The sequence below is a fragment of the Martes martes genome (assembly GCF_963455335.1).
Source record: "Martes martes genome assembly, chromosome: 9".
NCBI lineage: Eukaryota > Metazoa > Chordata > Mammalia > Carnivora > Mustelidae > Martes > Martes martes.
This window is the reverse complement of record NC_137896.1, coordinates 88,838,351-88,863,892: the sequence shown is the minus strand read 5'-3', so window position 1 is coordinate 88,863,892 and position 25,542 is coordinate 88,838,351. Positions and strand designations below refer to the sequence as shown.

The 25,542-nt window shown below is 46.6% G+C and overlaps 1 protein-coding gene across 4 annotated transcripts in view; it reads left to right on the top strand.

The window, feature by feature from the left end:
- Window positions 1-25,542, top strand: part of SFXN5 (sideroflexin 5) — a gene marked incomplete at its 3' end in the record, with an annotated part of 113,184 nt that overhangs the window by 33,577 nt on the left and 54,065 nt on the right. For all 4 annotated transcript variants that reach the window (XM_080814843.1, XM_080814845.1, XM_080814844.1 and 1 more), the window contains 3 exons: window positions 4,514-4,540; window positions 5,016-5,070; window positions 6,989-7,014. In XM_080814843.1, coding sequence (XP_080670969.1) covers window positions 4,514-4,540; window positions 5,016-5,070; window positions 6,989-7,014 — 108 coding nt within the window. The remainder of the gene's footprint in view (window positions 1-4,513; window positions 4,541-5,015; window positions 5,071-6,988; window positions 7,015-25,542) is intronic.

Sequence of the window (25,542 nt, the reverse complement as noted above, 5' to 3'; positions counted from 1 at the left end):
GACACAGATTTTGTTGGACACTTGACAATCTGTGACGTAGAGGTGAATAAAGAGCTTAGGAGTTGCGGCTCCATTTCTAGTTTTCTAGCGATGACTCTTAATTTTCCAAGTTATTTTGAATGGGGAATGTGTGAACCATCTACAGACTTCTAAAGCTGTAAAGCGAGTAGAGGATAAAAGACAAGTTTCCCCCATGGCTCCCTTCCTCTCCCTAGAGTAACCTTTCATTTCTTCTGTATCCTGCCGGGGATATCTGCATCCATTTATCCTTTTCCTTTACATGCTGATGCCAGGATAATGATAAGTTCCGGGAAATTCGCTGGAGCGTGGTCACAAGTAAAAGTAAAAAGATGGGACACATAAAAGTAAAAGATGGGTCAGCCACAAAAGGGACAGATGCTGTATGATTCCACTTTCATGAAATAGCTAGAGCGGTCAGATTCACAGAGACAGAGAGCGGAGAGGTGGGCGCCAGGAGCTGGGGGAGGGAGGAATAAGGTGTTAGGACTTCCTGGGAACAGAGTTTCGGGTGAGGGGTCTGGAAAGGTTCTGGAGGTGAATGATGGCTGGCGGTACAAGAAAGTGAATGTACTTAGTGCCACTGAACTGCCACTTAAAAATGATTAAAATGGTAAATGTGCAGTTATGTATATTTTTTCAGAAGAAGAAAAAAGACGGAAAATAGCCTCAAAGTCCACTCGTAGGATACAGTTTACAATACATTCATTCAAGGTTTCTGTTAGGAAGTAGAGGGTTGCTCCCCGCGCACTGACACGGAAAGATCTCTACAATATATGGATGCCTAAGGGGGTGGGACGGTGTGCACCGGTGTGCTGACATTTAGAGACGGGTGAAGGCGGCGGTCAAGACTGGGGATTTGGGAACCAGACTGCTTGGCTTCCAAGCCCACTGCTGCTTGGGACTCTGGGCAAGTCAGGTACGTTGTCGGGGCCTCAGTTTCTGTATCCGTGAAGTGGGGGATAGATGAGCCCCCCTCCCCGCCTCCTGGGGGTGTTGAGGAGATTAGATAAGTCAGGAGGTACAAAGCCCTCAGGAGGGGGTTCAACACATCCCACTTGTGCATTAAATGTGAATGAATGAGTGAGGATGAATAAATCTGAGTCCGAGGTCACGAGCTGTCCTTCTGGCTCTGCCCGACACCTTGGAGGTGGCTCCGAGCTGTGGTTTCCTCACCTGGCCTATAGAACAGGTTTCCAAGTGTGAGAATTGAATAAGTAACAGGAGGGAAGGTGCTCAGCCAAAGGGAGAAGCATGGAATTAGCATGTGAGGCTTTGTCATCACCTGTCTCTGTGGCACCAGCCTGCCCTAGGCTTGTGGGTGTTGGTGGGGGGGCGGTCACTGCAGGTTGGGGAACACGTCTGTAGTGCTGGGCCTCTGGCCTTGGGGGTGGAGGAGGCAGTCCTTCACAAGGGGGCTTGGTTGTGGCCATGGGTTGCCAGCTCTGTGCTGCTCAGTCGAACTTGGGCAGGAGGGGAGCAGCAGGGACTGCTGAGGGACACTAGCCCCCCCCCCACCCCTGGCTGCAAGGAAGAGTTTTTGGGACCCCAGGAGGATGTCAGTTAACTCTCCTCCTCTTCTTGTGCCTCAGACCTGGCAGCCGCTCTGGCCTGACCAGACATCGATCTGTCCCAGAGACCCCTGGAGAGTAGGGAGCACGTGAGCCTGGAGGCCAGGAGGCCTGAGGGGGCCCATCTCCATCCTGCCACCAGCCCCTAGGACCCTGCTGAGTTACTCAGTCTCTTGCAGATGAGTTGGCTTGTCCGAAAATAATCTGTCCACCTCCCTGGCATGTTGTAGGAATAAGACACTAGAGATGAAACTGCTTTGAAAAATAAGTCCATTAAAAAATATATTGCTCATTTGAATGACTTCTCTGTTTGAGGCATTCATGAAGCATGTTCTACAGCCTGAGTATTCTAGATACACACATCTCATCTAAACCTCGGTGTTAGGGTGAGCCAGGCGCTGTGACCAACAGCACCAGATTTCAGGAACTTACACACTAAGGTCTGTTTCTCTTCTTCAGTGCTGCTCGGACACTGGGCTCCTTTCCCCTCATGGCTGTGCTACCCCACCAACCTCCACTGGATCCTCCACGGAGGCTGGCCAATGTCACCTCTACCCCAGTCCATGCGCCAGCACCCCTCATGTGAGCTTTCCTGATGGTGAGGGAGGCTGGGGATGTGGACTTCGCCTGTGCCCAGAGGGAAATGCACATTGCCGGGGAGCAGCCAGTGTGGTTCTGCCTTGCTCTTACAACCCTCCATTGTACTGATGGAGAGACTGAGGCGCACAGGCGAAGTAATTGGCCCAGTGCCACACATTCAGTAAGTGATTTGAACACAGGCCTGCCTGATTGAAATACCTGTTCTTTACACTGTTCTTTGATGTCTTAGACCCATGTTTGCCACTCAGGCTGTTCCTCGGAATAATGGGGAATTCTTCTTTCTTTCTCTTTTTCTCTTTCTCTCTCTCCCTCCCTCCCCTCCTTCCTTCTTCCCTTCCTTCTTTCCCTCCTTCAGAATCATGGGGAATTTTTCCTTCTCCCTTTCTCTCTCTTAACTGTCCTCCCTCCCTCCCTCCTTCCCTTCCTTCTTTTCTCCTTCCTCCCTCTTTCTTTCTTTCTCTCTTTCTTTCTTTCAGAATTGTATGAGGAAATCTTACATTTTTTTTTAAATAGAATTTTAATTTTAGAATAGCTTTAGATTTCCGGTGTGCTCAGCACTGTGGGAAATGCTGGGGGGACAGCCTTGGAGGACAAGCCCCTGTCTCTAAGGAGCTGGACCCAGAAATGGGAGCTCCGGATCCTAGGTGGGAAATATGGGGTGTCAGGAGTCTGTGCACGGGTCCTGGGGCCGCACCAGAGGTGGTGCTGGGATTGGAGATGACTGCATAAAGGCACTTCCCGGGCAAAGGGGGTCAGCCTTTTATCACTTTGTTTAACCTCTTTGCTGTTACGCTCTGACTTGGTGTCTTTGGCCAACATGATTCTGCATTTGGTTTTTCTCCCTTCCGTCCCCTTTTTCCATACTTAGAATTTTTTAAATCGACCCCGTCTCATCTTCATTGGTCTGGAATTGTAAAAAATCAAATATGTTTGTAACATATCAGGGTAATTAGGCTGCGAATGAAGGGTTGAGGGACTCTGATGGAAGTAAAATGCATAAACGTGAGCTCCTCAATCTTAGTTTTTGTTTCTGCTACCCGGTGGCCTTCTGCAGCTTAATTTATATTCCAGATGACATTGCCACGTAACCGAAGTGTAACTGAACTGTGCTGTTGTTAAAACCAACCTCAACTGTGGCCACCTCTTCCCTCTCACCTCATACCTTCTTGCTCCTTTAAAAATGCACTGTCTTTGGGGCGCCTGGGTAGTTCAGTGGGTTAAGCCTCTGCCTTCTGCCCAGGTCTTGAGCTCAAGGTCCTGGGATCGAGCCCCGTATCGGGCTCTCTGCTCAGCAGGGAGCCTGCTTCCCCTTCTCTCTCTGCCTGCCTCTCTGCGTACTTGTGATCTCTGTCTGTCAAATAAATAAAATCTTTAAAAAAAAAAATGCACTGCCTTTGCTTTACCCACATGCACATTTTTATTTACGATGTTTTCTTGATTCTAAACAGTTCATCTTACCACATTTTAACGTCTCTCAAATGGATGAGTCTTTTAATGGATGGAGGTCTTGGGATGGTTTAGTTTTCCTTCTCAGTGGCACATGACAGTACATCTTAGGATCAGTCATATCTTAGACTCAATGAGGTTCAGTATTGATATCATTTGAAGGAATCGGGAATGGTTTTGTTGGTCCAACCTGTCTCCCACGCCGGGTGGGAGAGACAACCTCACTGCTCATTTGAAAGCAACTTTCTTCCTCTTGCAACCTTCTTATAAGAACCACAACAATGGGGATAATAATACCCACAGTGGTCAGCAGCCATAAAGCACCTACTCTGTGCCCAGCACTGCTCCAGGCACCTTTCCCAGACCTCTTCTGTGATGGTGGAGGCACCGCTATTATCCCCATTTTGCAGGTGAGGAAATGGAGGCTCAGAGGAAGGAGGGGCAAAGCCAGTAATCTGGGCAGTCTGTCCAGCTTTGAGGAGCCCATGCTATGCTCCTTCTAGTGATTCTGGGAGACAGTGGGAGTGTCTTCATTCAAATCAGGGCTTCATACCTGGCTGTACCTTAGAATCAACTAGAACATTGGTGGAAGAATTTTTCAAGTAGCTTTACAGCACAGCCAGAGGAGAGAACCCTTGGTTTGCATGGTCTGCATGAAATCCCCTGGTTCTGCTGTCCTGGGATGCCCGATGCCACAACCCTAGGGAAGCCGCCAGGCTTGGTGGTGCCAGGGCAGCCTGAGCCTCTTGTACCCTTTGGGGCTAGATCTCTTTGTTAAAAAATGTGGCTTATGAGACTGTCAATTGATATGTGCTTTTAATTTTTGTCCTTTATTTTCTTTTCCTTCTCCTCCCCATCCCATCCTTCCTTCCTTGCAGCTCTGGAGTGCACAGAAAATCAAGCAGGTAATTCTGTTTTGGATTTGTTTCCTTCCCTTGGCCTGCTCTGCTCTGGGGATTCACGGTTGTGCCCCATCAGCCGGCCCAGCTGCCTTGCCCTCTCTCCTTCCCCCATAACCGGGGTCTGAGTTTCTGACGGCCAGAACTCAGGCCCCTTGCCTTTACCTGGGCCCCTGAGCTCCTTCCCTGGGGGGGCCTTCCACAAAATCCTTACGTGCCTACCGTCCTCCAGGCCCCGAGGACAGAGGATCAGCCAGGCAGACGCAGCCCCATTCCCCTGCATTCAGCTTTGAGTGGGTGTCAGGAAAAGTCCTGTTGGGGGCCCGTGTTCTGGTGTTCTCTCGCCTTGAATGGCGGGAAAGGACGGACCGGCCAGTCCTGGGGGAGCTCTCCTTTCCCTCTTTCCTCCCTCTCTTGTCCCCCTGTCCCCTCCCCTCCCCTCCCCACAGTCATCCTGTGCCTTGTTCCCTGCTCTTGCCAGGCTATTCTACACCCAGACACCAATGAGAAGATCTTCATGCCCTTCAGAATGTCAGGTAAGCCCAGGGGACCCTTCTGGTTCTGCCCAGCCTCGGGCGCTGACCATGGATGGTCCCAGCTCTGAGAGCACCCAGGGGCCGCAGTCCATGGAGGGACAGAACCTGTGACATGCCGAGCCACGTTTTCCCCTGCATGTTCACCTTGGCTCAACTTTACAGACCTCTGGCCAGGCCTCAGAATCACCTATGGGGCTTTAAAAAAAAAATGTGCCCATCTTCCTCTTCTGCCTGAGCAGTGGGGTGGAGCGGAGGCCTCCATGGGGGGAATCGGGTGCCCCCAGCCCAGTTAGACACTACTCACTTAGCAACAGCCTCAGGGGTGACACCGGAATCAGAGTCAGGCAGGCCCTGCTTTCTGTGAGTCATTCCTCCCTAATCTTCCCTGTGCGCATCATGCTCTTTCCCTCCAAACCATGCTCCCTTAAAGGCGCTTAATCCCCAGGCTCCCCTCTACTCCACAATGCTGCGTTGGCACGAGTGCCCACACACGGGAGGTGGATCCCTGTTCTGTGGAGACCGGTGGCAGAGTGGTGGCGTGGGGCAGTGGGCAGAAGATCCCTGCCACCAGGAAGTCCCTGCCCTGGGGTCACGAGAGGGAGAGCTCTGTATGCCCAGCTTCGTAGTCTAGAGAGCGCTTGCACGCCCCGAACCTGGGGCCAGCGTGTCCATCCTGCCTGTAGTTTCGAGAGGCTCCAGGCCTTGTCCAGAGTCACACAGCGGAGGTCAGCGTCACACCAGAGTGCTGAGGCCTACTCCATGACATTTCTCAGTGCACCGGGGCACTCTGGCAGGGTTGCGGGGAGGGCTGCTGGCTGGTGCCTCGAAAAGTTCTCAGGGGTCTGGAGAAAGGGTCTCCCTCGGGGGCTGTTCTCAGCTGGCTTAGTCAGGATCCCCACCTCATGTGGGTGACAGAACACACAAGCACGTGACACCATTGTGCCCACTGAGGCAGTGAGTGCCCCCTGAGCCTCCGTGCTTGGCCGTGAGGGGGTCCCAGGCACCAAAGCCTTGAGCGCCTTGTAGCTGTGGCTGTCGGTGCGCCCAGTCCCTGCACGTGGCTATAGCAGCCTCTCACCTGGGTCCTGGATTCTCTTTTGTCACTCTCCCATTAAACCTTGGATCTGTCTCCAGAGGACTGTGGGCAGGAGAGTGACAGCTCACAAACCTTTGCTTTAGACGACTCAGATAACTGTGGTCGTCTGTGGTCCCTCCCCCAGCTGACTGACTGCCGTAAGTCAGAGGTCAGGGACACGAGGCTGCCCAGTGACAGCAGAGTGGGGGCCGTGGAAGGAGCCTCCCGCAGCGTGGGGGCAGTGAGCAGTGAGGAAACGGTGCTCTATCCTGCCCTCCTCAGGGTGTCTGGCCAGGGTACGAGAAAGGTACAGAGGATCTCTGGCACGTAGAGGATTTGGGTTAGGGTTGGGGGTTAGAGTTAGGGTTAGTGTGTGGGGAGTTCCCTTTCCAGAATTGGTCATGATGCCAGGGAAGTAAAGATGTGTGCTAGAAAGGCAAGGACAGAGAAGGAGAACATTCCAGGGCCTTTGAAGGCTGTGGAGTGTGTGGAGTGGGTGTGGGCCAGGAACGTCATGCCTCACGGGGGAAATCATGGGAGGAACACTGAGTACAGCGTGATGGCCTGCCAGCAGTGGGCAGCCTGCCCTCGGCAATGGGCCCCTGAGTTTTGGAGGGGAGTGAGAAGGGTCTGGCTAAAGGGGGACAGAGAGAGGGCGGCAGAGGGACACAGGGGAGCATTGGGGAGGGCTGAGCCAGGAAAAAGTCTGGGGGCTGGAGGAGCCTCATCAGGACCCCTGACCAGAGCAAACCCAGAAGGCTCTTCCAGTGTCTCTGTCGAGTGGTGGGTAGGATGGCGATGGGTGGGACCGGAAGACCTGACCCTCTTCTCTCCCCCCTTCAGGTTACATTCCTTTTGGAACGCCAATTGTAAGTATCACCTGCAAAGGGTTTTCTTCTCTAAAACATTTTTTAATGTATAACTTTACAGCATTCGTCATAAATATTTGAGATGTTGATTTAGGATACATTCCTGGAGGGGAATTATCAGATAAAGTGGCGTTTAAGTCTTTTTCATCCTCTTGATGCGTATTGTCCAGTTTCTTTCCATAAAGGCGTGTGTGCCCACGTGCAGCCAACACAGAGCCTCAAAGTGCATTCTCCCTGCCGGCTCCCATCCCAGGTATTGTCACCAGGACATGCTGGTCACAGGCGAGTTTTCCCAAAAACTTAGGAAGTCAGAAAATAAGCACGCCTTCTGAAACCTAAACTTTAAAAAGAACTCAGAAAGGAGTCAGTATTCTTTTTGCTTAGTTCTGGAATCAGGGTTAGGTTTGTTCTGTTTAAAATATATATACATATATTAGAGCAAAACTAATATACAGCGTGGTAGGGATTCACAAAGCAAACACATCCAAGTAAGGCTCACTGAGGTAGGGTTAGAGCATTAGCAGCTTCTCAGCACCCTCTCCCACAGCCCTCAGTCCCTCAGGGAATCACTTTTCTGACTTCCCTCACTGTGTTCCCGTTCGGCCTGTTACTGACCGTTATGTAAGTGGAATCATCAGGATGTCCCTGTCTGGGTCTGGCTCCCTTCACTCAACATGGTGAGACTCATCCGTGTTGTTGCATGTCGTAGTCATTTCTCATGGCTGACGGGTTCGTAGCCCCGTCGTTACAACTATATCGAAATTTATCCATCCTACTTTGGGTGAACCCTGGGGCTGGTTCCGGTTTGGAGTTCACAACAAGCAGGGCGGCTTTGAATGTGATTGTACAAGTCTTTTAGAGGCTGTTTCCCCTCATTTCTCCCAGAGGATACCACAGGATTAGAGAACCACCGAAGGCAGCTCTCGATCCTAGATCTGCGATCGGGACCAGGGTGTGTGTGAAGTGTTGTGTGGTCTCTTGTAAAGTGAAACATACACTAACATCCAGCGTGAGCCAGCAACTGTGATTTTGGGCATTTACTTCAAGAGAAAGGAGTACACAAATGTTAATCGTTGCTTTCTTCCTATTAGCTTAAAGTTGAAAAACAGAAAAGAATAACCAACAGATACTAAAACCATGAGTGAAAACCTGACTGGGAAGAGATTCGTCACCTAGTTGCAATATTTCCTATATATTTCACAGATAACATTCTTTCTATATTTATGGGCAGGCCCTCTCCTGTGAATAAGAGTTTTCCCCCTTCTGCCTCCCCCTTTAATGTTTTTACAATGATCAGTATGTTCAGGGCAATTTTTTTGATTCAGTAACAATTTACTTCTATTATTATTTATGTTGATATATACATTGTGCCAAATGTGACGATTAGGAACCCTTTAGAGCGATTTCTCTGTCCATATGATGTGTCTTCCATATCCTCTGAGAACTTCAAAACCTCCTGGCACGATGTGTGGATGTTCCAGACCCATCTTGTACTTGCTGAGCCCCAGTCCTGGAATCGTGTGTTTCTCCAAAGCACCCTCGTTCCGTTCAGAGGAGAATGGTGTTTGGACACCAAGATCTGGATGTGAGGTGCGCTCACGGTTACTGGAGAGTCATTGTTTCTAGGCCCTTTTAGCATTCAGAGCTAGGAGATACGACTTCAGAATGATGAGTTCGTGCCAATAATTCCAGTCCAGCATCTTAGCCATCTCGCACTCTTCCCATCCCGTATTTCTGTCTCCCTTCTCCCTGAATGAGAATCCAACAACCATATATGTACTCGCTTACCAAGTCTTATACACAGATGAGAGCATTTCAGAATTGCTACATCAGCCCTACCCCCCCAAGTGTATTAACTTGAGATTTCTTTGAAGTTCTTAGAATATATCCTACTGAGGGTATACAGAGAATTGTGTTCAAAAGTTATTTGTATTGTGTGTTTCTTCTGTGTGGTTGTTATTTGTTTGATATACAGTTAGGTTTATTTGTTGTTGTTGGCGTTCGGTTTTAGTTGCTTCCTCCTTCTTATTGATTTTCTTTTAGAATTTTATTTATTTATTTGAGAGAGAGAGAGAGGGCACGAGAAGGGGAGGGTCAGAGGGAGAAGCAGGTTTCCCTCTGAGCAGAGAGCCCCATGTGGGGATCGATCCCAGGACTCCAGGATCATGACCTGAGCCAAAGGCAGTCGCTTAACCAACTGAGCCACGCAGATGCCCCTGATTTGTTTTTTTTTGAAACTTGTAAAATATTAACATCATTCAAAAGTCAAAGCGACATAAAAAAGGCATGATACAAATTCCATTCCCCTCCTTATCCCTTTTATCTCCTCCCCACCCATCCTCTTTGGGTAAACAATTTTATCCTTATTTCTTTTTGTAAAAATGAGCAGATGCAAACATATTTCCCCTTTTTTTCTTATACAAAAGGTCGCATTCTACGATACTCTGTGCACAGTGTTTTTTCCCACTTAATGACATATTCTGGAAATCATGACCCATCAGTTTATAGAGGTCTTCATTCTTTTTTTTTTAATAGCTATATGGTAGTCTACTATGTGCAAGTACCATAATTGATTCAGCTAATTTCTTGCATGTGGACATTGAGACTATTTCCACTGTTTTGCTATTATGAAGAATGCCAGAATGGGTAATCCTGGGCATATTGTTTTGATGCTGTTAGAGATATATCTTGAGGGTAAATTTCTAACTTCTGTGAAATGACTAATTAAATAGACATTTCTGGAACCACTGAGCAAGAAAAAAGAAGATGCAAATAAACATATTAGGAATAAAAAAGTACAATAACTATAGATACAATAGGAGTTTAAAACCAGAACACATTGAACAATCTGGGGTAATAAATTTGAAGACCTGTAAGAACAGGACACCTTTCTGAGGAAGTATAGCTTCCCGGAGATTGCCAAGAGGAAGTATCGAATTTGAATAGACTATGAATAGAGAGAAATTAAATTAGTTGTTTAAAATATATGCACCAAATAACAAACAAACAAAACATCACTAATAGACGCCCACAGTCTTCCCGGTGACCACTCTTGGAAGAATAGCCAAACTCAATTTTCATTTAACTCCTAAAAGATAATTAAAAAGAGTTAATGCGGGGTGCCTGGGTGGCTCATTCGTGAATCATCTGCCTTCGGCTCAGGTCATGATCCTAGTCTTCTGGGATGAGTCCTGCATTGGGCTCCCTGCTCAGCGGGAAGCCTGCGTCTCCCTCTGCCACTCCTCCTGCTTGGGTTCATTCTCTCTCCCTGTGTCTCGCTCTGTCAAATAAAGAAATAAAATCTAAAAAAAAAAAAGAGGAAATGTGGGGCACCTGGGTGGCTCAGTCATTAAGCTTCTGCCTTCGGCTCAGGTCATGATCTCAGGTTCCTGGGATCGAGCCCCGCATTGGCTCCCTGCTCGGGGGGAAGCCTGCTTCTCCCTCTCCCTCTGCCCTGCTTGTGTTTCCTCTGTTTCTCTCTCTCTCTCAAATAAAGAAATAAAATCTTAAAAAAAAAAAAAAGAAAGAAAAAGAGGAAATGTCTCCCAATTCATCTATGAGGCACTTTGAGACAAATACCAAAGAAGTAAATCAAAGAAAGAACAATTACAGGCTAATATCACTTATGAAATTACATCTAGGAGTCTAAGTGAAATAACAAGTTGAATCCAGCAATGAGTTAAAACATGTTCATCACCAAATAAATTTTACCAAGAATGGTAACATTAGAGAATGTATTAATATAGTTCATCACATTAATGGAAATGGAAGAAGAAAGGTGAGATTTGGAAAAATCATTTTTGATAAGATAAAACATAACTCTATTTATGACTTTTTTTTTTTAAAGAGTGGATTAGATTCAGAAGGGAACTTTGTTAACTCATAGAGGTCTATCAGAAAAATAAAATCCCAATCCCAAAGCAAGCACCGTTCTTAAAGATGAAACAGATAAAGGTAAATTCTTAATGTCTGGAATAGCATGAGAATACCCATTTCCAACATTTTCCTGGGAGACTAACAGATAAATAAGTAGTAACGGGATAGGAAAGGAGGAAACAAAATCATTCATGAGGATAGGCAAACTATTAGAACTACTATTTTTAGGGGCACCTGGGTGGCTCAGTGCGTTAAGCCTCTGCTTTTGGCTCAGGTCATGATCCCAGGGTCCTGGGATCGAGCCCTGCATCGCATCAGGCCTTCTGCTCGGCAGGGAGCCTGCTTCCTCCTCTCTCTGTCTGCCTCTCTGCCTACTTGTGATCTCTCTCTCTCTCTGTGTCAAATGAATAAATAAAATCTTTCAAAAAAAAAAGATCTACTATTTTTAAAAGATTTCTGGATGTTAATAATTGTTGGAGGCCCATGAACTTATAAAAAACATTTAGAATATGATATATTTTTTTAAAAAAGCATTTACAATCACACTTAAAGCTATAAAGTACCGGAGTAACATTTCTCAAAGTTTGTCCTGAGACAAGGGAAACGAAAGCAAAAATAAACTATTGGGACTACATCAAAATAAAAAGCTTCTGCACAACAAAGGAAATCAACAAGACTAAAAGGCAGCCTACCCAATGGGAGAAGATGTTTGCAAATGATACATCTGATAAGGTGTTAATATCCAAAATATATAAAACACTTACATGACTCAACACCAGAAACCAAATAATCCAATTAGAACATGGCCAGAGGACCTGAATAGACATTTTTCTGAAGAAGACATGGAGACGGCCAACAGACACGTGAAAAGATGCTCGACATCCCTCATCCTCAGGGAAATGCAAATCAAAACCACAGTGAGCTATCACCTCATGCCTGTCAGAATAGCTAGAATCAAAAAGATGAAAGAGCAAGTGTTGGTGACGATGTGGAGAAAAAGGACCCCTCATACACTGTTGGTGGGAACGTAGACTGGTACAGCCACTGCAGAAAACAGTGTGGAGGTTCCTCAAAAAATTAAAAATAGAATTACTGTATGATCCAGTAATTCTGTTAACCTAAAGAAAATGAAAACACTAATTCAAAAAGATACATGTAGCCCTATGTTTATTGCAGCATTATTTATAATAGCCAAGATACAGAAGCAATTCAAGTGTCCATCCATAGATGAATGGGTAAGGAAGAAGTGGTGTGTGTATATATATGCATATATACATATATATATGTATATATACATATACATATACATACATACCATGGAGTATATATATATGTGTGTGTGTATATATATATGGAAAATATGCCATGGAACACACCATGGAACATTACTCAGCCATAAAAAGGACGAGATCTTGCCATTTGTGACAACATAAATGGACCTTTAGAAAGTATTATGCGAAGTGAAGTAAGTCAGACAGAGAAAGACAAATACCATATGATTTCACTTATATGTGGAATCTAAAAAAAAAACAAAACAAATGAATAACCAAACAGCAGAAGCTGACCTATAAATACAGAGAACAAACTGATTATTAGCCAGAGGAAGGGAGTGGGGGAATGGGCAAAATGGGTGAAGGGGAGTGGGAGATACAGGCTTCCAGTTACCGAATGAGTAAGTCCTGGGAGTAAAAGGCACAGCGCAGGGAATGTAGTCAGTGGTGTTGTGATAGTGTTGTGTGGTGACTGAATGGTAGCATCTCTCTGTCTGCCTCACTCACGCATGTACAAAGATCCCCATTTCAGTGAATATTGTCTTGAATTCTACTTCATCTGATGTCAATGTTTCCATTCCTGTTTTGTTTATTCGCCTTGTAAATCATTGCCTACACCTTTATATGAGTGACGTTTGATTTCTGTGTCGTTTTCTATTATATGTCTCCTGACAAACTGTAGCTGAGTTTTACTTCTTCGCCCTAGTGTGAGAAATATGGTCTTTCTTTCTTTCTTTTTCTTTTTTTTTTTTTTTTAAGATTTTACACAGAGAGAGACACAGCGAGAGAGGGAACACAAGCAGGGGGAGTGGGAGAGGGGGAAGCAGGCTTCCCGCTGAGCAGGGAGCCCAATGCTGGGCTCGATCCCAGGACCCTGGGATCATAACCCGAGCTAAAGGCAGATGCTTCACGACTGAGCCACCCAGGCACCCCTGGTCTTTAATTTTAATAATAAATGGAACACATTCATATTTGTTCTGCCCCTAGTTATTGTGACCACTTATCCCAGCCTTCCAGTGTTTTGGTTGGTTGGTTTACTAAGCTTTGCTATTGTTTTCACTTCTTTTCCCGATTTGTGCTGGAGTGATCTTTTCAGTGGTCCTTTGGTTTCTTAAGTGGTTTGGAAGGGGAAACATCTGACTTTTCTCTAATTACTATTGATCTGTAATATTTTATGTACTGGTCCCATTATATTTACCCTATCAATATCAATAATTGAATAATAAATATGACCTTCTCAACCCTCCCCACATAGGAAGAGACTTCTAAAAGATTGGTTTACTTATTTGAGAAGGAGAGAGTGTGTGCACGTGAGTTGGGGGAGGCGTAGAGGGCGAGAATCTTCAAGCAGACTTCCCTCTGGGTGCAGAGTACATCTCGGGGTGCAACCCCATAACCCATGAGAACGCTTAAACAACTGAGCCACCCAGGTGCCCCAGGAAGAGACTTTTAACATACTGTTTTACTGTACCCTCTACCATTTTACCCATACACACCTGCCAAGATTTTGGAAATAATTTGAAATTTCATCAGATTTTTGAATCCTTGCTTAATTAACACCTGTATGAAACTTCACAATTATTTGGGCTGTGTGTGTGTGTGTGTGTGTGTGTGTGTGTGTGTGTAATCTATGTTTGGCTAGAGCACTTCTTTGAATAATATTCAGAGTGTGTGGGCAATATACTTTTTGAGCCCTTGCATATCTGGAAATGTCTTTTTTTTCTCTCTCATACATGAACAATAGTTGGCCTGATTCTCTTTTTCTTTGTAGGTAAACCTCCCCCACTCCCCTTGGGATCCTTTGGTATTTTTCCTCTTTATCTTTGGAATTCAGAAATATCCTCAGGATTTAAAAAAATCTTCTCTGTATATTTTATAAAATTATACAAGTAATACATGAATATGTTCTTTAGAATTCAAAAATACCACCAAGACTTTTTTAAAGAATATTTTAAAAGTTATACAAGTAATACATGAATATGTTCTCTCAGCTCTAGAATTCAAACAATACCAAAACAAAACAAAACAAAAAAAAATGTAGAAATTCCCCTGACAAGGCTCAACCCCAAATCTGCTCCCAGAAGTAACCTCTGTTAGAACTTTGGTGTGAACTTTCAGGCTTTTTTTCTAGGCATTCGCATACATTTAAACATTCTATTTTGTTTTATATTTTTTTCCATTAAAAATACAACAGTATGCGTATTTATCCAGAATTACCTTGTTACACTTAGCAGTTTGGCTACATAAAGATCTGCTTCATTCATTCGTTTCTTCCTGCTGAGTAGTATTCTCTCCCCAGTGATGGATTTTGGTTGTTTCTGATTATTTGCTATTAGAAATAACAGTGCTGTGAAAAATCCTTGCGAACTTCTTTTTGCACAAGTATGAAGACTGCTCAGAGGCCCATTCTAGAAAGTGAATTTGCTGTGTAAATGGCTGTGCCGTTTACATTTTTGATAGCTATTGCCTAATTATCTTTCCGGAAGGCTCTATTTCACTACACCTTAGTAACATTAGTATTCATATTTTTAGACTTTTCTGTATGCCAACCCGATGGGATAAAGGTAGCATCTCACTATGGTTTTAATTTTTATTTCCCTGAATACCAAAAAGATTGTGCTGCTTTTCATCTATTTATTTACCATTTATACTTCCTCTTCTGTGAATTACCTGTTCACATCCTTTGTCCATTCTTCCATTAGTTGTATTTTCCTAATTGATTTGTAAGAGTTCTTTATATATTTGGATAATAATCCTTTGAATTATACACATTGTAAATCTCTTCTCCCAGCTATTTCCTCTTCACTCTTTGGTGTCTTTGTTGTAGAAAGTTGTAATGTTGATGTTTTTAAATATAATGATCTTCCCAGGGGGCGCCTGGGTGGCTCCATCAGTTGAGCGACTGACCCTTGATTTCAGCACAGGTCATTATTTGAGGGTCCCAAAATTGGGCCCCACATCAGGCCCCAAGCTCAGCTCAGAATCTGCTTGGGATTCTCTCTCTCCCCCTCCATCTCCATGCTCTCTCTCTTTCTGAAATAAATAAATAAGGGACGCCTGGGTGGCTCAGTGGGGTAATCATCTGCTTTCTGCTCAGGTCATGATCCCAGGGTCCTGGGATCGAGCCCCACATTGGGCTCCTTGAGCAGCAGAGAGCCTGCTTCTTCCTCTGCCTGCCACTCCCCCTGCTTGTGCTCTCTCTCTCTGATAAATAAATAAATAGAATCTTTTTAAAATTAAGTATAATAAATAAAGAAAATCTGTAAAAGATATATAATGACCTTTCCTTGGATTGGTTTTGAGTCCTGTTCCCCTTTTCACCTCTGTCTCCTTTATTAGAATAAGCATATTTGTGAGAGTCGTGTCCCGGAACAAGCTCTTGGATGTATTTATCAGTTCTTCTGTTTCCATTTCCTAATTTATTCATTTCTGGTTTTGTTTTTATAATATCCTTTTCTCTTTTCTTTGGTATGTTTGTGGGATTTTTGTTGTTGTTTTGGTTTGTTTGTTGTTGTTGTTTTTTACTTTTTACCTTGAATGCTTTATTTATTCTCATTCTTTCTTTCTAATAAAAGTGCTTAGGGCTGTGAATTTGCTTCTGAGTGTATCTAATACCTGGCTTTATTTAATATGTGGTCATATATGGTGATCTGTGTTTTTATTTTCTAAATGAGTTTGAAATTAAAGTTTTGAATCCTCTTTAATCAATTAGATAGTCAGAAGAACACATTTTATTTTATTTTTTAAAAAGATTTTATTTATTTAGAGAGTGAGCGAGAGTGGTGGGTGGGGGCGGAGTGGGGGGAGGGAATCTCAAGCAGACTCCCTGCTGAGCACAGAGCCTGACATGGGGCTTGATCTCATGACTCTGAGGTCATGACCTGAGCCAAAATCAAGAGTCAGATGCTTAACTGATGGAGCCACCCAGACCCCCCCCTTGAAGAACACTTTTTAAATCACAAGTGATTGGCCTTTTTAACATGTATTCTTTTCTCATTGTTTTCTACTTTATTGTATTTTGTTATGACCTCTACAATTCTGCCATTTGAGTTGCATTGTGGTTTTCTTTGTAACATATTATACGATTAGACCTGCTGGGATTAGGACCATCTGCATATTAAAAAGTTTAAAATAACAGTGGCTTAAATAAAATAATTTATTACTCTCTCACATTAAAGAAGTTTAGAGGCAGGCGGATGCGCTTAATGCTACCAGGAACCCAGACTTCCATTTTTCTACACCATTCTCAGTGCTGGCTACCGTCATCAGAATCACCTCATAACCCAATACGGTTGTCAGAGTTCCAGCCATCACATCTACATTACAGGGAGGAGAAAGATGGAAGGAGTAAAAGGATGTCCTTCCCAACTGAGTCAGTTCCCTTTAAGGAGACTTCTTCAAAGTCTCACACAGAAGTTCTGTTTACCTTTCATGTAGAATCCCCCAACTATAGGGACTATACTATACTATATATATACTATACTATACTATACTATACTATATATATACTAACTATAGTCCCAACTATAGGGACTCTGTTACTAAGAAAAAGGGGAAGAATAGTTGATACGTAGGCAAAAAGAATCTGCCATAATAATCTTAATAAATATTCCATCAACACTTGAAAAAGAAAAATACATCACTTAGCAGTATCGTCTCTTTACCAAACCAGAGAAGTTGAATTTGGGGCTCATTTCCCCGTAAGAGGCCAAATGGACCCTTACTTATTCAATCAATGGCTGTCATTAACTGGGATGAAACAGCTAACCCAAGGGACACCAGCACTGTCTCTGGCTCACCAGGTGTGATTGATGGCACCCCATCATTTTCTATTCTCTTCTTCCTACCCAAGACGAGTCAGTTATTTCCAGGTCACTAGAGCCTTGCAGGCATCCTGGGAACTTGGGTGCTGTCCACTCATTTGTGTGTCAGGGGTTTACTGCTGAAGCAGATGCTGTGAATGTCCTCTGAGGACCAGTCCTCTTCCAGCCCGGAGCAAACGTCCCTTCTGTGAGTGAATGTGTAGGGTATGAGAATAGGGCGCCCCCGCCCTGAGCTCCTGCGTGAACACTTGATGGAGGAGAATGGGCGGCATGAGCTGGGATGTCTCCCAGCAGGCCTCAGTGGCTGCTGGAGCCAAAACGACAGTGCTCACCTAGCCCCACTTCCTAGTCCCAAATACTCATATTCCAGAATTCAGAATAGCTGGCCCAGAGGCCAGGTCCTGAGAGGGGTCATTGGACGAGGAGAACCCACAGCCTTCTATCTTGGCCCTTCGATGCAGATCAGCAATCCTAGAGCTCATGGTCCCTTTCCTTCCCGGGCCACGGCCCGGCCTTGTATGGAAGGTGCACTATGGCTGTTCCAGCCCTTCTACCAGAGCCCGGCTCCCACTGGCCACTTCAGCTCCCCGGAGGCCCCCCCACCAGCGCCTGGCAGCATCGAACATCTCAGCAAATGCCTGGTCTGAAGGGGAGTGAAGGTTCCAGTCCACACCTTAGGGAAGCCCCTGGTGTGACAGAGTACGTAAGAAACATATACACGCAGAAGCCACTCAAGTGCTTACCAAAATAGAAATGGGGGTGCTGGCGAATGTGCTAGGAACAGGGTCCCTGGGTGATGAAGGGGAGGGGTGGTTAAGGCTGGCAGATGCCTCAGCCGACATGCTTCTGGAAACAACATCCGCGCTTCCTGCCTAGGTGAGCATCCCGGGCTCGACCCCCGTGTGGTTCCCGCCTTGCCTAAGAGTCCCCCCACCCCCACCCCGCTCACTCTCTGGAGCTCAGGAGAAGCGAGCTGGTTTTCTCCCAGAGGCTGGTGCCAGTTTAGTCAGCAGATTTCACAGATCCACTGGCACCCATGTAGTGTCTTATTTTAAGCTTAACATTTGAAGATGGGAACTTTTCCCCCTTCGGTGTGTGGCAAAGAGATCCCAATTTATACACAAGCATGGTGGCTAAGCCAGTGCACCAAGGCTGTTCCCGAGGCTAGTGCGGTCGGTTCATGGCACCTTTTCTTCGGGTACCTTCCCCAAAGAGCCCCGCCAACTGTTGTTGCTTATGCCGGGCAGTTCTGTTCCCAGGTTTCCACTAAGCGGTGCGCAGCACTGTCCCTTCCATGCACGCGTGGCTGGGGGGAGGCAGGGCTGCTATGGCGGTCCCTGTCCTATCCTCTCTGCACTTCCCCCCAGTGTACCCTGCACCCTTGGCTTCCAGAATGTCTCACATGCCAGGAGCTAGATTTCTCTTGTGGGCCTGAGCTCCTCCCGGGGGCTCTCTGTGCCTCCTTCCTCTGCTCCGAGCCTCGCATGACACCGCTGTCCTCCTCTCCCTTCCCCCTGTCATTTTTGAACTCTCAGAACTCAAGGCCCCAGTCCCTCCTCTCCAGCTGGGAGACCGAGGAGGGCAGACCGGAGCACCCAGTCAGTGAGTCGAGGGCCCTTGTGTGCTTCCAAACCAGATCCCTATCTTGGGACCTTCAGAGCTGGGATTCTATGCGCTGAACCCCATGGGTTTTAACACTGCCGCTGTGTGCGTGGACTTAGAAACCTCAGAAGGCGCTGGTGTAGGTCACTTTGTCACTGGAGGGGGGAAGGGTAGACCACAGAGGGTTCACTTTGCGTGAGGATTTGGCTGGGTCCCAGAGTCTTCCTGGTGTCTCCCAACCCTCCTCATCCCAGACTCTGCTTTTTCACACATTTAAATGCCAATCACAATTTTTTTCCTGGCCTACCTCCATTGTAACCTGCCACCCGTCAGTTGGGCCTGGTTTATACCCCACAAGGGGTGTTGCTCGGTTAAGCCAGAATCAACCGGTCAGGGACAAACATTCCTTTGACCAAAGATATTCTCTTTAACTGGTTGGGATCCTTTAAATAGCACCCCTCATGCACTGAAGTGTTACTTTTCAGATCGTTAGCCACATAAATCAGAAGATGGAGACAAAGTAGAAGGAAAAACAGGCACATTGTTGAGTACTGGGGCCCATGGCAGGTCTTTGAAAAACGAAGAGGAGCCTTTTCGAATTGAGTGAGTCAGGAAGGAGGAAACGGGTCTGATGCCAGGGGCCTGTCGCTTTACCAGTGAGGACTCCCAGGTATGTGATAAGTGAACGCTGATGTTCTCACCCCTCTGAAGGTTCTGGAAGCTCTTGAGAAAGACTTTAAACAGATTCTTACTATTGAAATGAATACTTCAAAGAAGGCAGGCAGGGTGCTGGGGGAGCATATGACAGGGGACCTAACTCACCTCGAGGGCCAGGGAGGGCTTCCTGGAGGAGGTGACAACTAAGCTGAAACCTGGAGAATGAGGAGGCATTAGGCATGTAGAGATGGGGTGGAGCGGACAGGGACAGTTGCTGGACCCGGTGCTGTACTCATCCCCTGACGGGGGTTTCACCACCTGATTGTTTTGACACACGGTTTCCTCTCTGGATTTTCTGTACTTTTAAAACATCTTTCTGCTATTCCTTGAGTCAGTTTTGCATGGGCGGCTGCCAAGGAAGTGGGAGCTGCTCAGTTCTCTCTTTCTGAGCCCCAGGATCACAGGACACAGAATTGTGACCAGGAGCCCTGCTCCCCTGTCTTCGTCTTCTGCTGTTCACGGCCCACCTCTGGCCAAGTGGCTCAAGGTATCTGGTGGTGCCCGTCTCTCTGAGCGAGACCTTAGCTCTCTGCAGAGGTTAGAATCCTCCAAAGGAGTCCTGAAGTGAAGATGTGATTTTTCTTGTGGGCCATTTGCCTTATGGGTGCCATTGGCCCCATTCTGGATTCTGTCCTGAGATGAGGCTCAGGCCCAAAGCACCCTTCTTCCTGGACTGGCCGGGACAGCCCCAGAGTTGGGTGGTTGGTCACCAGGTGGAATGATAAGCTAGGCTGCTCAGGAACCAACATCACTAGTGAAGACGTAGTTCAAGTGCACTAGATACAGTACAGAATTTTGGACCACAAAGCACACACATTCACTCTTCATATATAGCCACTCCTGTATTAAACGGCTTTTGCTACGACCGTGCTGGGTAGCAAATACCCACAGAATTTCCATGGCGACCGTAAGCATTTATTCTTAGGGGGTCTGCGATTACTGGGGTTCAGCTGGTCTACACAATGCTTGATGGAGGCAGTCCTGCTTCTTGCGGGCCTGGGGTCAACTGTGAGTCAGCCGCCACGGGCTGTGCCTTGCCTCTCATGCCTTTTACCCCCTTCAGACCAGGACACTAGTCAGGGTGTGTATCCTCGTGGCCAAGTTAGACGCCCAAGACGACCAGCAGAAACACATGTGGCCTCTGAGGCCTGAGCTCCAGGCTGGCGCGCTGCTTCCTCCTCCCACTTGCCCCTGGTCCAGAGCATGGAAATACGTTCTCCCCATGGTACGGGTATGAATGCAGGGAGGAGTGAAGAATCGAGACCAAAAACTCAATCTGCCCCTCTCCAAAGGCCCACACCACCGTGCAATTCGGACTTTAATAAAAGGAGTAAGGAAGAAATGGGAGGTGGTGGTCATGGTCACAGCCCATCCCAGATGTTTTCCCGGACCAATAATTCATGTTATTTATTTTTTAAGATTGTATTTATTTTATTTTATTTATTTTTTAAGATTTTATTTATTTATCTGACAGAGATCACAAGGAGGCAGAGAAGCAGGCAGAGAGAGAGGGGGAAGCAGGCTCCCTGCTGAGCAGAGAGCCCGATGTGGGGCTCGATCCCAGGACCCTGGGATCATGACCTGAGCCGAAGGCAGAGGCTTTAACCCACTGAGCCACCCAGGCACCCTGTATTTATTTATTTATTTTAGAGGTGGGGGGAGGAGGAACAGAAAGAGAGGGAGAAGCAAATTCCGCACGAGAATGGAGCCCAATGTGGGGCTTGATCCCACCATCCTGAGATCATGACCCGAGCCGAAATCAGGAGTCAGATGCTTAACTGACTGAGCCATCCAGGCGCCCCCAAGATTTAATGTTCTTAATAATGAATTAGCAATATTCTTCTAGGACGTACAACACAGTGTGGGCCCAGCTTGGTGCTGAGTACTTTGGGGGACATCGGAGAGAAAAGCGCTGATTCTACCTTCAGGTGATCCCCATCCTTGGAGGGATGAGGGTTGTGTTAGAGACAAGATGGGGGCAAGATGATGCTCAATTATTAACGCGGATCGTGGAGTTCAGACAAAAGAGAGACAAGCAAAAACTAGAAAAGAGCGAGAGAGGAGGGAGAAGAACGATGCCTTACACTTTATACTTAACGAGTACTTGCTGCACACAGACACTGGACCAAATTCCTCCCATGCCTGCCTCCCCCCATGGTCATCCAGATAAGTACCAGGGCGGTTGCCATTTAACAGATGGGGGGAAAAAATGGAGGCACAAAGAGCTCAAGTAACTTGTGTGCGGTCACGTGGCTGGTAAATACTAGAACCAGGATCTGAGTCTAGCTCTTCCTGTGACCAGAGCCTGCGCGTTAATCCCCAGGGCCCATGGCCGGCCACTTGAGGGAGGGGAGGCAGCAAAAGTGGACAGATGTGTGAAGAGGACAGCTGCCAGGGGGCGGGAGCTGCGGAGGGGACCCCAGCCATGTTACGAACTATAAATGGGAGCACAGATAGGATGTGCGATTTGGCCAAGGTCCTGCAGCAAGATCGGGTGGAGGCTGGGCTGGAAATTCTGGCTGTTGGCTCTCCTTCCACTCTCCCTGGTACCAGCCGCTTTCTGGGCGCTCTCCACCCGTCTGCGCGGCCACGCCTGAAGCGTTTCCCTCTTGGAAGAGGTGCAACCCACTGGCATTGAAGCCGGGTGGACTGGCTCCCTCTCTCTATCCATCTCTTTCCTCCTTTCCCCTGCCATGTTCTGGAAAGGGCAGCGTGCGGGAATGTGGGCAGGTTGCACCAGAGATATACATCTGAGAACTGAAGGAACATTTATTTTTAATTCCGACTTAAAAAGAAAAAAGGAAGTTATAAAATATCTGCTCTTGCTCCTGGGACTGTGCAGATGGTGCTGCGTGTTGCCTAATAGGGAACGGGGCTGGCACCCATGTGCTCCTGGCCCCGGCAGCCTGACTGTAGGACCTGCAAAGTGGGATCCCTGTTCCCCTTGCCTCAGCCTCGGATGGTTCCCCTGGGCCCTGTTTGGGGGCCCAATGCAGCAAGACTTTCTGCTGCCTCTAACCTCACCCTCCCAGGTCTGCTGATTCTTCAAACCTCCTCCTTTAAGGAGATCAGTCTCTTGGCCGTTCCTGCTCCCGTGAGCATGTACTCTCTCGCTGCCCCCCACGCACACGCGCGCGCACACACACACGCGTGAACGCCTCCACTCCGGCCCACCACCTCCTTCGGCAGCCAGAGCACACTGATCTCTCCTTCCTGAGCTCTGGTTGGGATGTTTGCGTTTATCCACTTGACATACCCAAGTACCTGATTCAACTGTCTGGTCATTTTCACTGCCAGGTGTTATAAAGGATATTCTCATCCATTCTCCTGTTTGGTCTTTGTGTTAATTGTGGTTAAGTGCTGTATACTCCTCTCTTTCTGTATTCTCCATTGAGAGCATCATGGAACCTGGTGCCTAGAAGATGCTTGGAAATGGGCATGGAGTGTGACTCTTCCTTTGTGCTCCAGTGAATGAGCTGGAAAAGGGAGCCCTCAGATCAGAGAGTTGGAGCCCTCAAGCCAGGAATCAGGAGATCTTTCTGACTTTCTCTAGCTTGCTGTGAAGCTTTAGGCAAATCACTGAATTTCGCTAAGCCTCAGTTTCCCCATTTGTAAAATATAGAACCTAATCTCTCTTTTGTCTGAGCCCCAGAATTCTAATAAGGATCATGGTAAGTGACATAGGGGAAATGCTTAGCAAAATCAATCAATCAGTCAGTCACTCAATCTCTGTAAGAACACGTAAGGGGTCAGAGGTGTCCAGCATGGTTAGAGCAGGGTTTGGGACAGGAGGCTGGCCAGGTTTGGCCAACAAGAAGAGCTCACAGGTTACAAGGTGTGTGTGTGTGTGTGTGTGTGTGTGTGTGTGTGTGTGTGTGTGTGAGTGTGTGTGAGACATAGCCTGACTATTATTTCAATTTCGTTTAGGGCTGTGGTTTGTTCTGGAAAAGACTTGATGTCACATTAAAAAAAAAAAAAAGCCTGCCACAGAAAATACAAGTGAAGACAAAAATGAAAGAGTTTAGGAAAGAGTGACGTTTGGGCATAAAATGCATGCAGTGAGGGCCCGTGCCCTGGACAGATAGATGTGAGCCATGGAGATCTGGCCTGAGGTCCTTGATAGTCGGTGCAAAGAGAGACACGGTTAAATGCTCAATGTCTGCAAGATAGATGCAAACCAGATGCTCAGAAGTATACATTTATGACCCCAAGACTAGAAAAATGTCCCCCAGGGGGATTCATAAAAGGGACTCTCTGCGATGTAAGGAGCAGTGACTGTCCTGGACTATGGTTGTCCCAAGAGGCTGTATCTTATGACACTCCTGATGGCCCAAGCTCAGGGCAGGGGATGTAAGGGGGATCGAGAAGGAGAAGACAGCGTGGTCCATAATACACACATGCTCTAGACCAGGTTAGGGGAATGAATGGCTGAGTTCCCAACAGGGAAGAACAGCTTTCATCTCTTCAGGCTTTGAGAGGCGGTCAGACAGGCACAAGTGTACACAGACATCCACACGTGCACTCACGCATGCACAAACTCGCTGCGTCCCATGGTCGGCTCCCAATTTCAGGCCTCTCTAGGCTCAGCTTCCTCTCTGTGGTCTGGCTCCTGGTGGCTGGAGCCTGACTGGGAAGAGGTCCTGGGTCCCCAGCGATACTTCTCTGCCGGGCTGGGTGAGGAGGGATTCCCTTTATAGGCAGTGGGGCGATCTCAATTGACTTCATACCTGCTGCTTGGAACCCGAGAATAGAATTTTACACCAAGGGAGGACCTCCAAGCCCTTCACTTGGACCTCTACCCCCTTCACTCTATAGGTAAGAAAGCTAGAGCCCGAAAGGGGACTGTCTTCGGCTGGAGACACTGTTAGCTGGAGATCATACTGGGACGGGGCCGAGGCTGGGCTCCAAGCTCTCCTGATTCTCACTCCAGTGCCCTAAACTGTTGCCGCAGAGAAAAATCAAACTGGGATCTCCTTTTGGGGAGAGAAATCTCGTAATTCCTCTTTGGAGCTATGGAGTGGCTTTACATTATATAATTTTATTCAAACTGATATGGGCCAATAAATATAAATGTGTGTGTGTGTTTGCTGTCTTAAAACATTTTAATGTTTAAAACATGATTTACAAATGCTGCTGAGGATGTCTAGAATTTGATTTACTGCATAGTATTGAATGTTTATACTTGCTCCTTACAGAAATCCTTGCCAAAGAGCCATTTTATCTACAGGAATAATAAATAAGTCAATATGTGATGGTTGTGCACATTTTCCCCATATGCAGTGGTACTTGGTAGATGTTATTTTGCACACAAGCACTCAAAAGGTAAACTCGAGAGAGACATGTGAATCCCTAAAGGCCAAAGTTTGGCCAGTTGTCAAGATGAGACAATTCATCCTGATGTAAACCAAAAAAATGGAATCAGCAAGTCTAGCTCTTAGGTGACATTTGGGCTCTGGGAATAATGAATCCACACCTAGCTACCGGTACTCAAAATGATTTTTATTTGGGGTGCCTGGTTGGCTCTGCTGGGTGAGCCTCTGCCTTCAGCTCACATCATGATCTCAGGGTCCTGGGATCGAGCCCCACATCGGGGTCCCTGCTCAGTGGGGAGCCTGCTTCTCCCTCTGCCTGCTGCTCGCTTGTGCTCTCTTTCTCTCTCTCTCACTCTGTCTCTCTGACAAATACATAAATAAAATCTTTTACAAAAATGATTTTTATCATCATATTTTACTTTTTTGAAAGTTTTATTTATTTATTTGAGAGAGAGCATGAGCTGGGCGAGAGGCAGAGGGAGAAACAGACTCCCCCCAAGCAGGGAGCCTGCTGCAGGAACTCCATCCCAGGACCCCCGGGGTCATGACCTGCGCCACAGGCAGACACTTCACTGACTGAGCTCCCCCCAGACACCCCTATCATCATATTTCAATCCTCACAGAAATCCTATGGGGGTGGTGAGGGTATGAAAGAGCAGGGTTAGCTGAGTGGAAGTAAAGATGTTCCTTTGGTTTGCTTCTTTGTTTTTATTCCCCCTCTGCCCCCAATTATGGAAATAATACATGTCCAGTGTTTAAAAGAATATAGGAATATTCTAGAAGACTGTGAGAAACTACTGTCACCCAACCGCCAGAGACATCTACATGCTGGGCTATAGATTTTCACATGGAGATACGGATATGCCTATGTTTGTGTATATGGTTATACAGACGATGTGGCTTCTTTTCTTTACCAAAGTGGGATTG